General features: G+C 44.8%; 3 protein-coding genes and 1 long non-coding RNA gene across 8 annotated transcripts; 2 read left to right on the plus strand and 2 right to left on the minus strand.

Annotated features, from left to right (window-relative positions):
- Window positions 1–1,024: 1,024 nt before the first annotated feature.
- On the minus strand, window positions 1,025–3,116 carry LOC148391266 (uncharacterized). The gene is made up of 2 exons (XR_015861290.1): window positions 1,894–3,116; window positions 1,025–1,266 (listed from the first exon to the last, which is right to left on the minus strand). It is a non-coding gene; the product is annotated as an uncharacterized LOC148391266 (long non-coding RNA).
- On the plus strand, window positions 2,636–10,275 carry rims4 (regulating synaptic membrane exocytosis 4). The gene is made up of 7 exons (XM_088389535.1): window positions 2,636–2,650; window positions 3,792–4,359; window positions 6,004–6,148; window positions 8,518–8,630; window positions 9,132–9,233; window positions 9,549–9,688; window positions 10,057–10,275. The coding sequence occupies exons 2-7, from the start codon at window positions 4,263–4,265 to the stop codon at window positions 10,273–10,275; spliced, it is 816 nt and encodes a 271-aa protein (XP_088245661.1). The 5' UTR covers window positions 2,636–2,650; window positions 3,792–4,262.
- Window positions 10,276–10,341: 66 nt separating this feature from the next.
- On the plus strand, window positions 10,342–18,347 carry lsm3 (LSM3 homolog, U6 small nuclear RNA and mRNA degradation associated). 2 transcript variants are annotated; one of them, XM_088389537.1, is made up of 4 exons: window positions 10,342–10,479; window positions 17,689–17,799; window positions 17,864–17,959; window positions 18,062–18,347. In XM_088389537.1, exons 1-4 carry the CDS (start codon window positions 10,417–10,419, stop codon window positions 18,140–18,142), a joined length of 351 nt encoding a protein of 116 aa, XP_088245663.1. In that variant the 5' UTR covers window positions 10,342–10,416; the 3' UTR covers window positions 18,143–18,347. The 2 variants fall into 2 exon arrangements, with proteins under 2 accessions (XP_088245663.1, XP_088245664.1); XM_088389538.1 differs by lacking the exon at window positions 10,342–10,479 and adding an exon at window positions 16,986–17,109.
- On the minus strand, window positions 11,930–17,403 carry abraa (actin binding Rho activating protein a). 4 transcript variants are annotated; one of them, XM_088389530.1, is made up of 4 exons: window positions 16,954–17,403; window positions 16,203–16,264; window positions 13,753–14,497; window positions 11,930–13,139 (listed from the first exon to the last, which is right to left on the minus strand). In XM_088389530.1, exons 3-4 carry the CDS (start codon window positions 14,317–14,319, stop codon window positions 12,702–12,704), a joined length of 1,005 nt encoding a protein of 334 aa, XP_088245656.1. In that variant the 5' UTR covers window positions 14,320–14,497; window positions 16,203–16,264; window positions 16,954–17,403; the 3' UTR covers window positions 11,930–12,701. The 4 variants fall into 4 exon arrangements, with proteins under 4 accessions (XP_088245656.1, XP_088245655.1, XP_088245657.1 ...); XM_088389529.1 differs by having other exon boundaries at window positions 16,197–16,264; XM_088389531.1 differs by lacking the exon at window positions 16,203–16,264.
- Window positions 18,348–20,896: the final 2,549 nt, after the last annotated feature.

A 20,896-nucleotide genomic window follows, 5' to 3' on the forward strand; every position in this document is an offset into this window, starting at 1 on the left:
GAGAGTACGCTCTGTGTAGCTCCAAATGTAAATTTACAATGACACAGCTGGCTGAAGACAACTTCTAAGGTGATGTCCTGCATGAAGAATGCTTCAACAATGAACTCAATAAAGCAATAATGCTGGAGGAAAAAATGACAAGAATGTTTGGACTCTTTTTCTCACCCCAAAAGCGGCCCTCAATAATTTAAGTGGAAGCCCAAAAAAAAGATGACGTACACGTTTCCATGGTGACCGTCTCCGAGAGGCAGCTGCTGTCAGACGGGGGTTCATCCCAGTGTCAGCTGACACGAATTTGCTTTTAGGGTGTGATGTAAACAAACTCGAAGCACCCACTCATAAGCTAATATGTACAATCAATGCTTCAAACAAGACTTAGGCGTTCAAAGTATGATTTCAATGCTGGAATATGGTTAAGCTTTTCCATCATAGATTTAAGACAGGGTTAGGATTCCTTTCAAACAAGACTCAGTTTGTTTCGAATTGGACTTTTATGGTTTCATAAGGGTCTCACGGAAACTACCAACTGGATAGGGCATCTCCTCATTACTGTCCCTCTTATGACGTTTATATATGTGTGTTGCAACTCCCCTTGTCCGCCACCAGGGGCAGTAAAGACAATCTCCTAAACTGTACATATGTGATGGCTATCAAGTATTTCCAGCCAGTAGCAGGACCGGGTGTACAATGTACTTCCGTGGTCAGCATGGCGATGTCAGGGAGGCGTCTTCAATCACGTCGCCGGCATCGTGATCGATACCTTCTGAAGCGTCATAACTCACAACTGGCTGTGGGGGCCTTCCAGCTACTGAAAATCAATCCAGTTGCTCACAACAAGCCGGCTGCCGAGCGGCGTCACCGGACGAAAGCTATCGATAACAGCTTTTGATGTTATCATACTGTGTTCATTTACTCTGTAATTTGAGCTGACCCGCACATTCATTTAAATGTGATAAAACACAATCTCGTTTTGAAGTATGCCTATTTGCGTAACATCTCACAATTCTCAGATGAAAAGGCAAAGTTTGCTCGTTTCAAGCTGTTTATTTGTCACTCCCGGACTGGTTCAAGTTGACCAAAAAAGATTGCGACAGCTTAGAGTCGGAACGATTAAGCTGATGCAAGCTTGCCTTGCACTTGGCACTTTAACGAGGAAATCCAATGACGTCGTGCAGCAATGAAACGCTGGTAACGCTGCCACAGATTGCCTCTCCATCACATGTCGGGGGACGGACCCCTGGGGAACGCCGTCACCAGCCACTGAACCTGGAACGAGACGGATGACGGACAGAAGAAACGACTCTATTCATTTCTCTAAGGGGCTCTGGAGCAGGGCACGAACGTCAGCTACCATCACGATCAATACAACGAAGGACAAAATGTGTCTTTGAAGGTCGCATTGACTGATTACCTAGTTGACTCACCACCTAACTGACTGAACTCACTAACTGACCAAACAACTCACTAACCAGCAAAGCAACAATGACTTCTGGACAGCAGACAAATGGATTACCAAACGAATCAATTAACCCACAGAGTAACTGACAACCGATTTAACTGACTCTCTGAAGGACCTCGCAGACTCACTATCCAACTATACCTGAGAAATGGACTAAGTCATTGTCTTCTTAGTAGTAGGTTCGTAAAGATTTTTCTCATCATGCTTCCATGAGTCCAATTTAATCAGATGGTGACCTATTGCTATTAACCGATCAATCGTTGATTTGTTTTCAACTCCAAAGGGAGGCTTGATATACCAAAAGCCAATAATTGATCAAGGTTAGAAAGCTCCTTCTTCCTCAATAATTGCTGTTCCCATAGGAAATCAATCAAGTAAAGAACAAGGGGGGGGCACTTGTCCCTTTCTTTGGTGCCATCAAAAACTAGACGCACCTGCAAAAGCTCAATCATGGCGCTAATCCCGTCAGTATGGAAGTCTCGAGTGATTTGACGGACGACGAGCTTGCGCTCCGGGGATTGTTGAAAAGACAAGGAGGTGATAATATGCAACGAAATTCAGATGACAATGAGTCGCCGCTCTACTTTCAGAATAAATTGGGTCTGAAGCCTCGGCCCATTTTCACCCAAAAAAAAAAGGCAAAAACGAGGCTGAGGCGTCTAAAAAAAAAAGCGACCTATTTCCCTTTTTTTTAAATTATTGACATTTTTGGCTTGTTGTCTTTTTAGTTGGTCGGTTGCTCAGTTTGTTAGTTGGTTGATTGATTAGCTATCTTTTTGGCAGTATAGGTGACTGGTTAGTTTAGCTCGTAGTAGCTACAACTGGTCATTTTGTGTCGAGTTAGCTGCGTAGATCATTCAGAGGCGATTAAGGGCCCCTAAACATAACTTTGAAGCCTACTGGATCGTAAAACCGGAATCTGAGCATATGCTAGTCAAAATGCACACCAATGGTTTTACAAACTGTTACGGATCAGATGGACCAGGTTTTCTACAACAAAACAAACTAACAGACTCGGCAAACTGACATAACCAAATGACAAAAGGACTAACCGACAGGGACGCGAAACAAAGGACATGAAGGCATTAAGACAACAGCAACCAACCGACATCAAGACAACAACACGCAATGACCCGGAATGGGCGTGAGGGGCAGACGGGACTTATATGCACGACAGGTAACAAGAAGCAGGTGAGAATAACCAAACTAATCATGGGCACACAGGAGGGGAGGGGCGAGCACAATCATCTAAGGAAGATCAATGAGTCATGCATCACAAATCAATGGGTGATAAAACCATAAAAGAACAATAGGTTATTAAACAAAGATCATAAATCATAGACAATGGGTCACAAAACCATAAAACATCAAAGCCTTCCAAAAAGTGTCTTCTATATTTCTCAAAATTCATTTTGTGATTGTCTTTTTAGTTGAAATTCTGACTCAGTTGCAAAGCACACACACAGGCATACACACGCACACACACACTCGCTACCTGGTAATCCATCATGACAGCCTTGGTTACATAACATTTTTATGTGCACGCGGACACCAAAATGAGCTTAACTCCTGGGTTTCTTCATCTCCAATGGCACCGACACACACACACACATACTCACTCATCGTGTATGACGGATGTCTTCCAGAGACGCTGTGTGACGTCAGTGTGACTGCAAACAGTCACATAATGTAAACATTTACATTTTTTCATGAAAACCAACCTAATTTTTTGAGAGCCAGAACGGGTTGACAATGTTGCTCCTCTGAACGTTGTACATGTTTATTCATGCTTGAAATAGCAAAATGAGCATCTCCTCCTGTCCCGTTGTCAGCTGATTGTGACAAGTTGCCCAGTTACCTTGGTGACGCCTTCTTTTCTTTTATCTGATGACATTTCATTCAAATGACTTTTTTCTGGACTATTAAATTTTTAGTATTTTTTCCCAAATGTTCTTACTGTATATGAAGTCTTGACTTATCAAACTTTTTTTTAATAGTATATGAGCTCCCCCCGAATAAAAAAAAAACCAGAGAAGTATCAAAACAATTCATTTTTTGCAGTGAAATTGATCACGTAACTGAACTTTTTTTCTGGTGTGGCAGCAACACGCTTCCGATGACTTTCCTCCGGAAATTGTAAAAAAATGACTCCGAAACTAAAAGTCCCTACCCCCATTTTTAAGCCATGTAGCTAACAAAATATGACTTTTATTTCACCATCATTGTGCCTGATGGTTCGTCCTCCAGCCAACAGCCACGCCCCCGTCTCCTTCCTCTGCCTGTGATTGGCTGACTCCTCTCCTCCTCCTCTGCTCTCTTTCATTCCTGCCAGACTCTCCCAGACGAGCATCACCTAGCCCGGGAGGCGATCGACGGCCGCAGCCATCACCTTCTCCCTCCAGCTTCTCCGGTGCCCCGTGTTTTCCCCACCGTAAAGATGCGCCGCGGAGCACCACCCGCACAGCTCCGCAAGCTCTCCTAAGACGGCGTCAAATCCCACTTTTGGGACCTGGGAGCAAGGAACAAAGCATCCTCTATGAGAGCTCTTCTTCCTCCCCCTCCTCTTCTTCGTCGTCCTCCACCTCCTCGCGCCGCCGCACGCCGCCAACGTCTTCCCGGCTTGTGACTCGCCTTTCCCGGCTGGCTTGGAGGGTCTGCCGCCGCGGGGGGCAGCCGACGACCGCCGTGCAAGACGCCGCGCGCCGTACTCCGCGTGAAGAATGCCCAGCAGCCGCGCTTGGCCAAGCCGGCCGACCCGGGCCCGGCGGCGGGCGGGGGGTCCACCGGGGGGGGCGGCCTCTACATGGAGCGCTCGCAGAGCCGCATCAGCCTGTCGGCGTCTTTCGAGGCGCTCGCCATCTACTTCCCCTGCATGAACTCCTTCGATGAGGACGACGGAGGTACGTACGTGCATGCGCGTGAGGCTCTCTGTCTCGGCTGTCCGTTTTCCGACTATTCCAGTGATAACAGAAAAGACACCTTTTTTACCAATTTTTTTTTCTAATTCAGACATGGTCTAAAAATCCGCCTTAGTTTCGTCTGTATAAAAGACTTCAATGCTGAAAAAGCCATGTTGAAGTCCTATTTTCAAAAAGTTATCAACGCTTGGAAATTTGAGGCTATACGGACGATCAGGGGATGAACACTTCCGTTTCTAGACAGTCCAGGTCAAATGTCATCAGGCCAAGAAGATTTCTCCAATTTGCAAGGGCAATAGCGTCAGCAATGATACCCCCCTGAACCCACGCATGGACGAGCAACGGTGGAGGCTCTCCAAAATCCACCAGAGGCGCAAACGGCTTGGTCACATGATTGACACGTGTTGCCCCGCTTCAAACTCTAAGAAAACAACACATAGTGTCAAAAGCGGCATATTGAAAAAACAAAACGGAGCTTCAATATGGCTGAAATTCACAACGTGTCTCGTTCACACGAACGACGTCTCTTACCTTTGGAATCAAGTTCGCAATGTTTCTGTCTGGCGCCACTTCCGTGCGATGATGTCATACATTTGGCGGCAGTCCACCGTCATCGGAGGTCATTGAATGCACGCGCTGTACTTTCTCTTCTCGGGCGACGGGAAAGCATCTCACATGTGGTTGCTTCTGTTAGCGTTTTCCAACTTCAATGCTAGCTAGCATGCCACGCCATTCCGGTGGGTGGGGATTTCTCATTAAGCTGTCCACGGGGAGGTCAAATTGTTTATGTCATGGGGAACATGCAGTTTGATGTTCAGGTGGCCGTCTTGTGTCAAAAATGCTCTTTTGAGAGGCCCTCACGTGCTTTATCATCAACCCTCCTCCTCCTCCTCTTCCTCCTCCCAGTGGAGCAGACCTCCTTTCCCGGCACGCCATCTTTTACTCCTGACTGTTTTGGGTCACCCCCCATCCCCTTCCCTGTTCCCGCTCACGTCATCTCCAAAAGTCCACCAGTGGGCACCGAAGCAGCTTTGTTGCATCCATTTGTCTCAAAGAAAGAGAAAATGAAGATCATGGAGGGATGGATGCTCTTTTCTTTTATGCTGCTGTGTGTGATTTTACTTTCGAATCTGCACACACTAGAATCTATTTTGCAGTGTGCAGGTGTGTTTGTCAGAGCAAGTGTGTGTCTGAGCTCGTCTGCAGCTGAATAGAGTAGCTTTTAATAGCAGACACCAAGCGTGTGTGTGTGAGTGTGTGAGTGTGTGAGGGGGGGGTCAGACTCTCTGTCCCACTTTTTGTGAGTCTGAGTCAGTTTGAGTGAGTGTCTGAGCTGTAAGAAGGAGACACTTGTGTCCTAAAAACAAGGTCACGCACACACACGCGCACACACACACACAGGCCCCCTTGCTTGCTGCCATAATGCCAGTGTGTTATCGTTGTCTTGTTGTGTTGGGATGAGTGTGTTTTTGTGTGTTTCCTGTTTTGCTTTTTCATTCGCTTTGTGTCAACTTGGAATAGTGATTTATGGCAGCATAAATTTTTTTTTCAAGGTCAGCCAGTGAAACACGATTTTAAAACACTCTAATATCCTGTGAGCATGTGTGTGTGTGTGTGTTTGTGTAGTGGACCCAGATGGGCGTAAGTTGAAGGGCGCTATCCAGAGGAGCACGGAGACTGGCCTGGCAGTGGAGATGCCCAGTCGGCCGCCGCGGCAGGCCAGCCACGAGTCCATCGAGGAGAGCATGAACAGTTACGGCTCGGAGGGCAAGTGAGTTCGCCGTCCGCCATGCTTTTTGGCCGCACGAGGTTGCAAAAGTTCCTTCGCTGAAGACATGCAGCGGTGATGCTGATGCACCTATGGTCTTTTAATATGGGCCGTCTCGGATTTGCCAATTTTGTGCAAGAAGCAACAGATTCTGAATGGCGCTTTTTCTTACGGCTATGAAACGTTTCTTTTTTTATTTAGCACGTGTCCCACTCGGGGTTTGCTGTGAAAGCCAGGCAGGCACCTACGTATAAATTCCAGATGTGACATTTTTCCATTTTACTGGACTTCCTGGAAGAGCAAAGCACGACAGGTGGCGTCCCATCTCATGTTAGACTCAAATAAACACTTTTGGGCACTGGAGGCGCAGTACATCAGCAGCAGCAGCAGCAGTAGCAGCATCATCAGCATCAGCATCAGCATCCCAATCTACAGACCTTGTGTTCTCTGGAGGCTTATGACATCACAAGTGTAGAACACACACACACACACACAGGTTGTTGCCAACCTGGCTATGAAATCCTGCAGTTACATAAGAGGGGGTTTGGTGGGGGCTTTCAAATCTCAGTGGGACGGAGGGGCGGGGTGGTGGTAGTGGAGGGGGGCAAACTCAGCAGAGGACGATTGGTTTTCACACACGGCACGCTCTGTTTCGCTTTCTATTTCTGACTAAGGCGTTTTGGCTCCAAATGTGCAGCAAAACATCAGAGGCTGACAGGAGACACAAGTGGGCGGCACCCCAGGGAAGGCCAGCAGTTGATTGGCTAAGGAAATTATGGCGAGTCAATGGCAAAGATGCGTACAATTGACAAGTGACGCGAAATAAGTTGTTGCCCTTCCTCCCTTGGTGTGGAACTCCTGCTAATAGTGAGAGTTGGACATTGGCATCTGCTGCCTTTTTATTGTCAGAGCGCACTTTGGTGATTGCGCAATCCATCGCTGCTGCTGCTGCTGCTGCACTGGCACAATGTTGCTGTACAGACAAAAATGAGACTTTCTTCCGCATTTTCATCACTTTGGCAAAGCTTTTCTCGCGTAGTATACGTCAAGCCGATATTAAACACAATCCAAGTGAGCGCATGTACTGCTTTTGCAATCCTGGGCGCGCGCACCTAGCGTGATGGTGGCGACGTGCCGCGCAGGCGTGAGATGAGAACCAACGCGCGTGCACGGCTCTCTGCTTGTGGCTCGCAGGCCCGACGTTTATTTTGGAAGGAACGAGCATGTGACGCCTCCTCATTACTTGTGAGTGGAGCTTGGCGGCCAAATTTGATGACTCTTGGTAGCGCATCGTGGAATGCTTTTAAGAATTCAGCTCCGCAAGATCATTTTAATCTGCAAATGATGACATTTTATCTATTATGAGCAGACTTACAAAAAAAATTCTTAAGAAGCCGTGCCTGACAAGACACAAGTGGTTTGAAGTGCCCTTAAGTGTCCTTAAAAGTTTGCCCTGAAGCCAGTTTGACTTTGCAACATGTCATTTGCTCCAAACGTCTTTCATGGGTCGATCCATTAAAAAGTCTCAAGAAAAGAAACCGGAAGTCTGGCTATTATGGTTTGAAGCAGACGTATGGCAACAGAATCGATTTATTTTTTTCCCGTCTAAGAATTGGCAGCATATGACAGCGTGTGACGATTCAATTCGGTTTAGTGGCCTGCCTGCACAGATTGTTTGCTCTGCACAAAATCCGTGAAGCCAGACAGATGACTTGAGATGTCACATCATGAAAAGTGGATCAAGTATGACCTTGGTTGTGTGGGATGTTTTCAGGGTTTCGAGTTTTTTTTTTAAATTGTGCTGTTTTTTTGAACATAATCCCCGCAGCAGCGTTGTAACCTGAGAGTGGGCTGATGTTGATGGACGGACTTATTGCATGATTAAAATACAGCTCGCACATGGCGTGACCTCGTTACATCTGGCTGTTAAACAAGCACGCTTGACAAATGTCAACTATAAAAACGAGAGTTGAATCCTCTTTGCAAAATTCAGCCCCAATGCCAGTTTCACTTTGCAGCATGAAATTCGGCAAGCGTTCTCACTGATCGCTTCCAAGGATCATCCTTTTCTTATTTGAATCCAGTTTTCTTATTAGCGCTGGCGAGTGTGCTGCTACTAAACCACTTGACAAATGTAAAATATTAAAACCTTCGCGTCAACGACTAATCTTGGCTGGGTGATTTTGTTGCGCCGTAAATTATTCACTAACGACTGCCAGGATGCTCTGCATTTAATTAAAAGGCCGGTCCAATTGCTGCTTCTTCCTTTTCCTCCACCAGAATCGTCTCGTAAATACCCCAAAAACATTTGTTCACGTTGTGTCGCTGAATCTGCAGAAATATCCGACCGTGTGACTTTTTTCTGTCTTCAGCCTCAACTACAGCGGTATGTGCCTGGCCTCTGATGCCCAGTTCAGCGACTTCCTGGACGGGATGGGACCGGCCCAGTTTGTCGGCCGGCAGACGCTGGCCATGACGTCCATGGGTGAGATGGCTCGTTCGCATCGAGCATATTACCAAATGGCTGAGATGCTCAGCCACGCTGTTGTCCACACTTAAACATGTTGGGTTCAAAACTGGACAAACCCAACTTTGGGTTGTTTTGTCGAAAAAATGCCTTCATTTCGGCAAATCGGTCAAAAAATTGGCTTGTTTGTAAGTAGCGAAGGGCGTGAGTTGCATCCACATGCTGTAGTGTTTGCTATTCAGCGTGAGGACGTCCTGTAAGTGGGTCACATTACTCCCTGGCAGAGGCTCGGCATCCTTGGCCGAGCAACGCCGACAGAACCGGGTCCAGTCGATTATTATGCAACCGCCACACGGCCTGACGTGGATCTGAAAGCGCAGCTGGCGGCAACAGTGGCCGTACTCGCTCCTTCAGACTTCAGATTTACATCTTTATTTTCAAAGGAACTTTAAAATTGCAAACTGATCGTGTTCTCGTCCGGCTCTTAAATGTTGGGTGATTGTGATGAATCGCATGCAGGTGATGTGGAGATCGGCCTAATGGAGAGGAACGGAGGTCTGGAAGTGGAGGTGGTCCAGGCTAGAGGACTCACCATGAAAATGGGCTCCAAGGGGCCTCCCGGTAATTCCCCGGACACAACACACACAGCAAGAGTAGCCGCAGGTTGAATTGTGTAACAAGAGACTATTAAATCTGTGCTGTTGCGTAATGTGGAATGCTAAGCAGTTGCATAAGAATAAAGCAGCGCAGACCAAAAAGGATGAACGGATCAAAAACACAAAAGAGCATGACACCTTGAAAAAAAAACGGAAAACAAAGTCACTTTCCCATCCCTATAACATACAATTTCAATTACAAATCAAAGCAAATCCATTTTCCTGAAATGATTTGCGTGTCAATTGCAATACGAGTGTGGTTTTACTGTGTTGCGTATAGCGGCCTACATCAAAGTCTACTTGCTGGAGAATGGCACCTGCGTAGCCAAGAAGAAGACCAAGTCGGCCAGGAAGTCTCTGGACCCTCTTTACAACCAAGTGCTGGTCTTCTCTGAGAGCCCCCAGGGGAAGGTGGTCCAGGTACGTCAAACACCGACTTCATATGAATTTCGCTGTTGTGGTCTGCCCACACACAATGATGATGAATCCAACCTTTGGCAATTTGCCATCATCCATCTGTCCAAGTGCATCAAATTTAGTTATGATCGGACAAAATCTCCCAGAGAAGTTTGTCTTGCAAGAACCCTGGGAACCCTCAGTCTCAAATTTGCCCAAATGTATGCTTAAAACCAAAATGGGCGACTGATTGGGGGGCTTTGGTTCTCTTTTGTTTGCAGGTTTGTGATAAAACGATTTTCCAAAATTCAAACTGCTCAATTGCCCGAAGCAAGGAAGAACGGCCAACAAGAATGTCAAGCGCTTTTGTTTGTTTGCTGTGCTCCTTGCAGCTGATCGTTTGGGGCAATTACGGGCGCATGGGACGCAAGTGCTTCATGGGGGTGGCCCGCATCCTCTTGGAGGAGCTGGACCTGAGCAGCATGGTGATTGGCTGGTACAAGCTGTTCCCTACCTCGTCCATGGTGGAGCCCACCAGCGCGCCCCTCATGCGCCACTGCTCGCAGTTGTCACTGGAGAGCGGTGTGGGTCCCTGCTGCGAGCGCCCCTGAGACATTCGGCACAGGAGCCATCCGAGTGCCGGACTTTGGACTCGCCGGGGCTTCCTGTTTGGACCAAGGCGACGCTGCAGGCTCAGCATCCCGATCTCACGTCGTCTCCTTCCGCAGCGTCGTCGGCATCCTCTTCTGTTCATGCAAAGCTTTGCAAGCATTTTGGGAGCTTTCCGAGGATCCTCCTCAACATCCTCACGCCAGGTAATGTGCACCCCCAAGTACCGTAGCGAAGTTGACCATTTGCAAGAAACTCATGTTACAATGACATATTACAATTCACAAAAGCAAAAAGCTAATCCTCCAAAGTGATAAAGCCCATTGAGAAATAAAACAAGTAAAGCAATTGACACATTAACAATTTCATTAGGAAAAAATGCTATTGAAATATTGCCTGTTTGAAAGTAAAAGGTCATACTGATTTTAGACAGAAAAAGTTGTAAACAGTATAAAAACAAAGACTTACTTTGTTGTAATCTTACAAGCATAAAGTGCAACATTCCGTTGCAATATTAACAACTTGACTTGCAATATTAAAAAGGTTCAAAGGTTTTTAAAGGGAAAAAAAACTCATTACATAAGTGAATATAAAAAAATACATGATTTTACAGGACATTACAAAAGTTAATACAATTGCAGTCAAAGTTAATGAAAAGGGACTCATATTTTAAAAAGTAAATGAATATATGAATACATTCACCAAATTAAATCCAAACAACCAAGTGTGCAAAAATATAAAACTAATTTGCAAAGGTTGAAAATGCCATTAAGCAAGGAAAAAATGAATGTAAAAAAGAAAGCAAAAAAAAAAGAATTACAAAATCAAAACAAAGTGTTCGCTAACACGCCGTGCTTGTGACATGTGCCCCAGAATATTCATTCCACAGTCTTGTAGCTTAATCGTGTACATCGTCTACTTGTTTTTATTTTGGCTAATCGTTGCACACGTGCCATCTTTGACCAGAAAGTGTCTTTCTTCACTTCATTGGAAAGTAGCATCACCTTAATGGCGCTGCGAAAGGCTTGGACAAATTTAGCCATTAGCTTGACGTTAGCATGAGGAGAGGATTTAATTTTTGGCACCTTATGTGGTGTAAATATTGACAACTGTGAGCCAAAGGTCAGCCGGTGGCCATGGAAAATGTAGCTCGTAGTGTTAGCCGCTAGCATCTGCATGCAGTCTAATGCGCAGTTAGCACGGCGAGGCTGTGCTGAGGGATCAAACACAATGTAGCATATTTGCGACTTTATTTTTTATTGATTAAAACATGCAAAAGTTTGGGATCCTTCCAAGGATTCGATTTTAGTTTTTTTTTTTAAATTAAGTTTTGTCCTCAGGTTTGTCAGTAGCAGTACTGCAGGGAAATTATTGTTGTTGTTATTATTATTATTATTATTACATTTTTACCAAAATAAATCATAGGCTACATTGTGAGAAGCAATAAAATCCCGAAGCTGCCATCATCAAGGCAGTTTTTCGAAGCGACTTAACATCCGCCCCCATACTAACATGCTAGCCTGTAACCGGAAATCATCATCAGTCAAAATCACTGCTTTTTTTAACAATGCAAAAAATGTATTAAAAGAAATAAAAACCACAAGAGATTTAGATGTTATTCTATAAATATTTAATATATTTAATAAATGTAAGGAATTTTTGTGGGTTTTTTGTGCCAAAACATTTTATGAGAAAATCCCGTTTACAATTTAATATACTTTATATTTATTATTGCTCCAAAGTCACCCGATGTAAGCTGTTTAGCTGTCAGCAGCTAGCGTAGCAACAACAGAAAACAACTGTTTTTATGTCATCTGAAGAAAAACATTTCATGACAATATAATGGTAATAGTCAGGTTACCTTGGCCAAACATAAAGGAGCATGTCGACTTGTCGTTTTGATGATGTCGTCTTCTTTTATTCAATGTTTTTCCTAAAAGGGCAAAACCTTCAAAAAGTTCATCTGAATGTCAAAGTCGAGGCCTTGGCGGAGGTCTGCTCTGCTGGGTTTGATTGTAGCGCTCACACATTAAGCGGAGGCCTTACACGCACGGCGGACATGTTGCCTCTGAGGACTAACATCCATGAAAATTGGAGAAAAAAAACGATCATAAGCATCAAAGTTATTGACTATGTAAACTCAACTAATTATTCCTAACAAATGTCATTTTCTTTTGACTTGATTGTGATTGCTTGGATGCACATGACCACATTTTTGTGACTTGGATTAAATAAATAAAGTACAATGAAAAAAAAACATGGCAAGAAAACGTGTTTATTCCAAATGTGCAAAGCGCATCCTTCTCCCAGCTTGGTAAAGAACCACGCTGGGAATTTGCAGAGGTCAGAAGTTCAATCATGACACAAAAACGAGGAGGAATTTCCTAACGTTCTACATCTCCGTGGACAAGACGGGTTCTTCCAGGAGTCAGTCCATCACGGTGATGAGCACATGGTCGTCTTGTCCTTGCCACAGCATCTCGCCCTCAAAGTCCAGCATCTTATGCTTGCGACACCGCAGCAGGATGCCCACCACCTTGTCGGAGATCTTCACGTAGCGCTCAAAGAGGCGGCCGAAGGTGACGACGGCACGGCCTTGCCTGTCCCGATAGCCCATGTCCCGGATGATCCAGACCATCTCCTCCATCTCCCTGTGGATGTGCTTGTGCGCACGCTCGCCCCGTTCCGCCGTCTTGGAGCCCTCCTTGGGGCGACCGTAGCCGCTGTCGCCCTTGCGCAGGCACCGGCTCATGGCGTAGTGGTGGTCAAAGTCCTCACTGAAGGGATTGAGTTTCTGGCTCTCTGCGTGCTCCTCGGACCAGCGCTGCCAGCAATTCTTAATGTCACCCATGGTGGACACCTTGATCTAAGGGGAGAGGAGATCGATCAGCGTCCAGCGAGCGTGGCAAAATAAAAACCAAGACCTACCACTTGGTAGGTGTGAGCTCTCTCACAGTACAAACTTCCCGTTGCTCCTTCTCTTACTCAAAGTGCTACTTTGGGTGTTTTGCTGGTGACTCTTAGTTGTTTCCATATGACAAGGGGCTTGGGTCCTTCAATTAAACGTGCAGATTTTTTTTCAGGCAGCTGTCAGCTGTTACTCAAAGCCGTGTTGACATTGAGGCTGTTTTTACCTCCCTGGAAGGTCAAGCTCGAGAACATGTTGTCCTCCAGCTTGATTTACATTTTCCAGTTCTTTTTCTTTTTTTTTTTTTTTTCTTTTACAACTGGGCCAGCAGGCAGCTTTGCCTTTTAATAGGACAAGACGACTCGCTTGCCGGCTTGGAGTTGAGTTTCTCCAAGAGACGTCAGAGCAATGGTGGCAGTCTCATTGGTGGCAGACTTATATGACAGTCTTGTACGCTACGACGTAACGCCACGACGTAACGCCGCGACGTAACGCCACGCCGTAACGCCACGACGTAACGTTACAACATTCTGTAATATCAGGCTGCATGTTTGCGTCATCTTAGCACTACCTTGGGTTTACACTTGATATCTGCGGTTTCGGCACCTTCTCCAGCAACCTCATCCCCCAGGCCGCTGTCCTCCGTGTCCAGGCTGCTGCTCCTGGAGCTCAATTTTCTGTCCTGCAGCATCAATTTCCTTTCATGGATAATGCCTCCGCCGGCTCCATGCAACGCCTTCATGTGGCGCCGCCGCGTTGGCGACTCATTACCCAGGAAGGGCTTGCTTTCCTCAGGACCCGACTCCATCTTCTCGCGGATGATGTTGACCACATCCCCGCCGCACTCGCTGACTTTCGGTTGAACACTTTTAGAGATAGAAACGCTCCGGATGGGAGTGGCGTCATCACCTGAGGCCGTTTCCCTGGGTTTAGCAACTTTGAACTTATGGCTTCGCTCCGTTGTGTCCTTCTGGTCCACAGAGCAGGGCATCCACCCAGTGGGAGCGGCATCCTGCTTGTCGGAGTGCTCGTTGGCCCAACCCTGCCAACTCTTGGCCAGGCTGGCCACCATGGCGGCGCATCGGATTTTCCTCACGGCGCGTTTTAAAGCGGGGGCCTCCGGTCGGCAGGCGCTCATTGTTGCCCGAGCTCACTTGGTCCTGATTTAAGAGATGCGGCTGAGGATGTCACAAATCTGCCGCTAAGGCCTTATGATCCTTTCGGCTCAGCTTCCAGGTCTTCCCGGGAACGGCGGCAAGCCCTCCGGATCTTCGCTTGCTCACTTGGTCAGTGGGTGAGACGCCCGCCCGGGAGCCCTTTAAATAGAATGGTGGGGGTGGGGGACATGTGAGATGTGAAATCCAGATTTATACATTAGCACGCACACACACACATTCTACAGCACAAACATAAGCACGCAAAAGTGCACACAATTCGTGTATTTGGATGTGAGGTCACAGAGGATCTAAAAATAACACCCACCTGTTGACTGGATCCCACTGAGACAAATTCCTTCAACGACCTGTGTGTGTGTGTGTTTGGATTATTGGTCACACACACACTGTGATGTCTGCATGTCTATGATGTTACGACGGTAACTATTAGTGCACTGTACTCAATGCTGACGATCAGAATGGCCAAGTTGTCATGAGTTATATTTGGCAATATGACATTATGGATTATATACAGTGAATCTGAGCTCATGAAGAAATAATGACATCATCTCCCATCATAGTTAGGAAAAATGAATGAAATAACGAGATCTAAATTGCAGAATGCATTTCCGTTTTCCAACTTTTCTGGACGTGAACTTTGTTTTCGTCTTTCATCAGCTTTCATTTTAAATGTATTTTTGTGTGTTGCTACACAGCTATTTTTTTATTCTTAGTGACATTATAAATTTCTAATCTTGCAATCGACAGATGCGCCATATTAAAAACATACTAAAAGTAATAAAACAACTGAGCATTTTCAAGTGTTGCTCTTAAAAACTAAAAGTGACTGAATTAAACAAAACAGAAGTGAAAACGAAACAAGCACTAATAAAAAATCCGAAACTATTTGAACCCTGTATTGTACTGCGAATAAGCAACTCCAGATTTTACGGCGTAACATTACAAAATTAAAGATCTTATTTAACCAAATGTCAATTCTAATATCTAACATGTATTGCAGTGATTTACGATACAAATTTAATTTCATATCGTTTTCCCTTTTTGCTGCAAAATGCATTTTTAATGGAAAATGATTCTAACAGTAGACTTTTGTTGTTTGAGCTTCAAACGTTTCCTCCTCATTCGTGCACTGATTCAGCTGTCCAACTGGGCCCAAGCCAGCTCGTCTTTCCATCATGTGCCTTGCGAGTTCCCTGTCCAATGCCAGAATGTTTGGCACCCCCACCCCCATCCCCCGGCGTGTACCCCAAAATAGACACCAACAAGAAGTGCGTAGCTGTGTGCGCATTTCTTTCTCGCTTAAAATTAAAGGGACAAAAAAGAACAAGTCTTTTGTGTAGCACGCAGTTATCTCATCCACACATTTTTATGCAGTGGCTGTTGCTATTTCAGTCTTTAACCGTTCTTGTGATTTCGCACCACTGTGTACTTCTTTTTCAGGCATTTGTGTGCTTCTAAGTACTATGTGCTTTGTTTTTCATGCTTCTGTGTCCAACGCTACTGCTGTCATACTTTTATTTTCAGCTTTTGCTGCTTTTTTTTCTTTCTAATATTTTGTTTTATTGTCTCGTTGCCATTTTCATGACTCTCACTGTCTCTTTTCCAGGCTTTTGTGCAAGCCTTTTAGCAGCTCTCTCATCCTGTACTTTTAAGGACCACAGACTGTTTGTACAATCTGATTTACAAAAATTTCAAATTCAACTTGGATTTTGGGTCCATTTCTCAAGTACACGTGCACCCACAATCCCTTGCATCAAAGTGACTCACAGTTCAGTGTAAATAAGTGAGTTATTATTAAATCTATTTCAATAAGTTTTATTTAAAATAAAATTGAACAAACATCAACCGTGGACTCCGGCTTGCGGTGCTGTGGCGTCACCTTGTGGCCAAGGACAGTCATGACAGCTCCTGCAAAAAGTCAGCACACATGTTCACGTTGTCATTTTGATTTTTTTTTTTTTTGCTTTCCAATAGTTGGTTAGACGCGAACCTCCCTTTTTATTTTCTTGCTTATTTTATTTATTGACAGGTCAGTTAACTTTTATGCCTTTGAGGATTTGTGGTGTGGCAGGGTTCTCTTCCAACACAAAGCCAGGGTTGGGGGGCTGAGTGTGGAATGGGTAACACCACTGCTCGTCTGCTCTGCCTCCTGCAATGCCACAACCAGAACCAGTACGGCAGACTGGACCGGAATGGAGCGGAGGCTCTCACAATAAAGTCTTACAGAAGAAATTTAAAGGAAGAAATGTAAACCCCCTCCCAAGCACAAAAAAAAAAAGTTATTGAACCCGAAAAACCATCAGTACCTCACCACGTGCTTTTTTCATTTGAACAAAACTGTTTCAAGGTACTTTTAAAGAAAAAAATTAAAACAATCGACCAATACTAATTCGATCACTTTAGCGCCAATTGAGTATTATAATAATGTATTTGTGGACCGGGATATACCGTACATTTCACATGGACTACTATACACGTGGATTACACTCACAGAAAACTCGTGTTCATCCTTTCATGCAAATTCGAATCAGCGTCTACTCTACATGGTTAGAACAAGTCAGGTGACACTAGAAATGTGAAGTTGAGTAGATACTTACTCGCAAGTAAAAACGACAGTTATTGCAGACAGCCTCAACTCGGTAACAAAAATGGACTGCCGGGTTAGCGGAAGTGATTTGAGCGAGATGAATATCGTGTCGACGTCACAGTGACGTAGCCACGACTCAAAAATCATGGCGGACGAAGTGGAGCAGGTCTGTGCTTTCATTGCTTGATGAATTGTTTTGAGCTCCTAATGCGCTTCTACGAAGCCTCGCTACAATCAGTGCTTTTGAACCTCGCTGTCATCGCTCCATTTGCGCATCTTTGTGGTGTTTGCCCTTCCGTTTTGTGGCCGTTTATCCTGGCGACGGACCATTGAACATGCTAACTTAGCGGCGTCGGCCTTGCGTTAGCATGTCCAATTGGGGTATCAAGAATGACATTTGAAGAAACGCATCCCAAATGTCTAGAAATTCTTTCACATTTTTTCATCAACTTCGTGATAATATTGAAATTTGCATGCCGTTTAGTAAGTTAGCTGTTCAACCCAAGGGGTCAACTCAAACAAGCAAGTGTGTGTTCACGTATTTAAGAAATAATCATAGAAAATGACCCAAGTTGACACCCGATTAATCATGTAAGAACAGTAGTTTCATCTAAATTTTCAAAATATAAGAATTTTAAATAAACACCAATACAAAACAATTCTAATAATATGTAAATGCATCCTTTTAAGCAAATGTAAGACCTATCAACAAAGAAAACACATTCCCTTCGTCCGTGCTGTTTAGCAACCGAGCACCAACACCGTAGAAGAGCCCCTCGACCTGATCAGACTCAGTCTGGACGAGAGGATCTACGTCAAAATGAGGAACGACAGAGAGCTGCGAGGACGGCTACATGTAAGCGCGCACATCCTCGCTTGCAAGGCGCATGTATCCATTGTGTTGTTTTGCTGCACATCAGGCATACGATCAGCACTTGAACATGATTCTGGGAGATGTGGAGGAGACGGTGACCACGGTGGAGATTGATGAGGAGACGTACGAAGAACTATACAAGGTCTGTATCTCATTCATACTTTATTATTATTACTTGCTAAGAGGTATTCATAGATATTTAATGATGGTGTTCAATGCCTCATTTGTCTTTTGTTTTTGACAGTCGACCAAGAGGAACATTCCCATGCTGTTCGTCAGAGGTGACGGCGTTGTCCTCGTAGCGCCACCCCTACGGGTGGGCTGAGCCCAGGTTCCTTTGAAAAAAACAACCTGAGCTCTTTTTCTGTTTTGTTTTGCTTTTTTTTTTATATATATTGCTTTTTGAGACAGCAATTTGAGCATTTTGCATTATGTCTGCATTTTTAGGTGATGTTGATTCCTCATAAGTAAATAACCACCACTTTGAGTTATAAAGCTGTGAGCAAATAAATATGCCTTGGTGACAAAAATGTCTCGTGTTTGCATGATCAATATGAAAACAGTTGTATAAATATGAACTATGGCGAGTGCTTGCCCAAACGGTACCTCTATTGTAGTGTTGGGCTTGGACCACTAGGTGGTGACACATTTCCTCTTAAGTATGCATGAAGCTTCAGTGCAATCCACGGTGAGAAGGTCTTAAGTTGATTCCTTCAAGAAGGTTGCTAGCTAGATAGAAAGGTGTGAAATATTAGCTATCTCCATTAGCTGGCTCAGTAGGGAGCAAGACGGCTACAATAGGTAGCGGGTAAGGTGCAACGGAAAGTCGGGAGCAGGTGAGCTTGGTAGGCTCGGTTCTTATTGTGGGGCGACATTAAAAGTATCTTCGGTATCTTAGAATAGGCTGCCAAGAAGAAAGCAAAGGCAGCAACAATGTGTCCTTGAACGAGACCTCATAAACACACGCGTCATCCACGCACGTACGCCTGAGCCTGGCCGTCCGTCAGTCTGTCCACCACGTCCGCATTCACCCCTTCACATTGTCTGACAGTTGTCACTCCACACACCAACTTGATTTCTTTCTAGGAATAACTTTACTGCTTGAGTGACTTCACTGACAAAATGACTAAATAAGACTGTAGGCAAGGACAGTCAGGTCCATAAATATTGGGACATGGATACAACTCATGTTTTTGGCTCTGAACACAATGAATTTGAAATTAAATGTGCTTTAACTGCACAATTATAATTTGAGGGTATTTACAGCCCAATTCGATGAACTGTGGGAATGACAATAGTTTGCAGACGCTTTTGAAGCGATTTGAACACACCTTATTTGTAGCGCACTCAATTTACCATTAGGATCAAATTTGATTTTTCATTCTTTGGACTATGGAATGTTTTTTGTCACAAGTACAATTAGTAAACCATTCTAGTTGATTCAGGACTCACTGTCCAACTGGTGTGCATGGATTTGGGGTGTGAGTCCAGCTCTAGCTCTGAAGCAGAATATGAGCAGATCCTCAGAAGGACCAAAAACGCTTCTGAATTCAACCTAATGAGAGAATTGTGTCCATGTGCAGCTTGTTATGGACCTGAGAGACTTTTACATGAGAGCAGCGACACCAGCTCCCTAATTGTTAGCTTGTCTTTAGCGGCTAGTTTGTGCTTTGAAGTGCTCTGCAGACAAAACAAAAGCAGTTGGCCTCTTCTTTCCACCCCCTTCTTTGGCTGCTAAGCTTTAAGCCCCCAGCAATAGCGCTAATGCTAATGCTAATGCTTTGTCCTCACACTAATGAGGCTAAATTCCTCTCTTGGCATCATGCGGGGACCTTGTTGTTGACCTTTTGTTGTTATTATTGCAATGGTGTCACAACGTTCGTTTTCTTTGTGAGTCTTACTTGGCTAGTGTCAAAGTTGAGAACTAAAAGTGTGCTGCTGTTTTGGTTAGCCATTGTTTGTGTGTTCTGATGCGCTGTGATGTATTAACATCAAGCATTAAAATCTAACTCCTCTTTTGGATATTGTGTGCCTTCTTACGTTGTGGCCGTGCCTCTACTGAGTTGGAACTGTTTTTGACTTAAGGGGTGCCCACGCGACGCCAAACGCCCTCCCGCCTTGCACATCAGGCCCAGCTAAGGGCTTTGAGTGGGCTATAGCAACAAACAGTAGCTCGTGGGTAGCTATGCTAAAATGATAAAATGCAGGACTTACGATAAACAGGATGAAGTGACTCAAAGAGCAAATACATGTTAAATATTGACCAGAAGCAATAAAGACTTTGGTCTAAAATGCATATAAAACAATTCAAAGGTGATTTGGCTGTTAGTATATGATCAATCCAAGTGCTGGCGTAAAAATTACAATGTTCTTCAAATCAAAGACACAATAAATGTGTACGCAAATAAAACTATTCAAAGGTGATAAGCAGGTTAGAATGGCATCATTAAACCGCTGACCTGAAAATAAATCACTTCACGTTAGACCAGACAGAAGCACATCAGTAAGATTATTTTAGCATGATGCCATTAGCTTAGCATGTGGACAACATGGCCCCTGTCCAAAAGAGTTAGTATCACTGCAAGCGTCCACGCCAACATGCCCCTTTTGTGTCATAGCCATTAAGGGACAATGTGATTCCCACGCAACGCTGCACACCACTTATTTCTTCATAAAAACACTCAACAGTTAACGTCTGTCACGGATCGGACGGAACAGGGCGACCAAATGCAGCTTGGACCAGCAAAACAAACTAACAGACTCGGCAAACTGACATGACTTCACGAAATAACAAAAGGACAGGGACGCGAAACAAAGGACGTGAAAACATTAAGACAACAGGAACCAAAAGACATCAAGACAACATCACACAACGACCCGGAAGGGCGCGAGTGGCAGACAGGACTTATATACACGACAGGTAACAAGATGCAGGTGAGAATAACCAAACTAATCATGGGCACACAGGAGGGGAGGGGCGAGCACACAGACCGAGACACATCGTAACACGGCTGGGGACGAGACGTGACAAGGTCAGCCACTGACATCTGACAGAGTTTGTGCACAACACATTTTTCTC

Source organism: Syngnathus floridae, chromosome 11 (assembly GCF_059516105.1).
Source record: "Syngnathus floridae isolate MCC-2025c chromosome 11, RoL_Sflo_1.0, whole genome shotgun sequence".
In the NCBI taxonomy this organism is placed as follows: domain Eukaryota; kingdom Metazoa; phylum Chordata; class Actinopteri; order Syngnathiformes; family Syngnathidae; genus Syngnathus; species Syngnathus floridae.

What these genes read in the sequence shown, in the direction of transcription:
- rims4 (XM_088389535.1), top strand. Translation starts at nt 4,263, where the DNA reads ATGGAGCGCTCGCAGAGCCGCATCAGCCTGTCGGCGTCTTTCGAGGCG. An exon ending in AGTTACGGCTCGGAGGGCAA is followed by an intron (nt 6,149 to 8,517) that starts GTGAGTTCGCCG and finishes TTCTGTCTTCAG; the next exon opens with CCTCAACTACAGCGGTATGT. An exon ending in CCCAGGGGAAGGTGGTCCAG is followed by an intron (nt 9,689 to 10,056) that starts GTACGTCAAACA and finishes TGCTCCTTGCAG; the next exon opens with CTGATCGTTTGGGGCAATTA.
- lsm3 (XM_088389537.1), top strand. Translation starts at nt 10,417, where the DNA reads ATGCAAAGCTTTGCAAGCATTTTGGGAGCTTTCCGAGGATCCTCCTCA. An exon ending in AGCTGCGAGGACGGCTACAT is followed by an intron (nt 17,800 to 17,863) that starts GTAAGCGCGCAC and finishes GCTGCACATCAG; the next exon opens with GCATACGATCAGCACTTGAA. An exon ending in CGTACGAAGAACTATACAAG is followed by an intron (nt 17,960 to 18,061) that starts GTCTGTATCTCA and finishes TGTTTTTGACAG; the next exon opens with TCGACCAAGAGGAACATTCC.
- abraa (XM_088389531.1), bottom strand. Translation starts at nt 14,319, where the DNA reads ATGAGCGCCTGCCGACCGGAGGCCCCCGCTTTAAAACGCGCCGTGAGG. An exon ending in ATATCAAGTGTAAACCCAAG is followed by an intron (nt 13,140 to 13,752) that starts GTAGTGCTAAGA and finishes CTCTCCCCTTAG; the next exon opens with ATCAAGGTGTCCACCATGGG.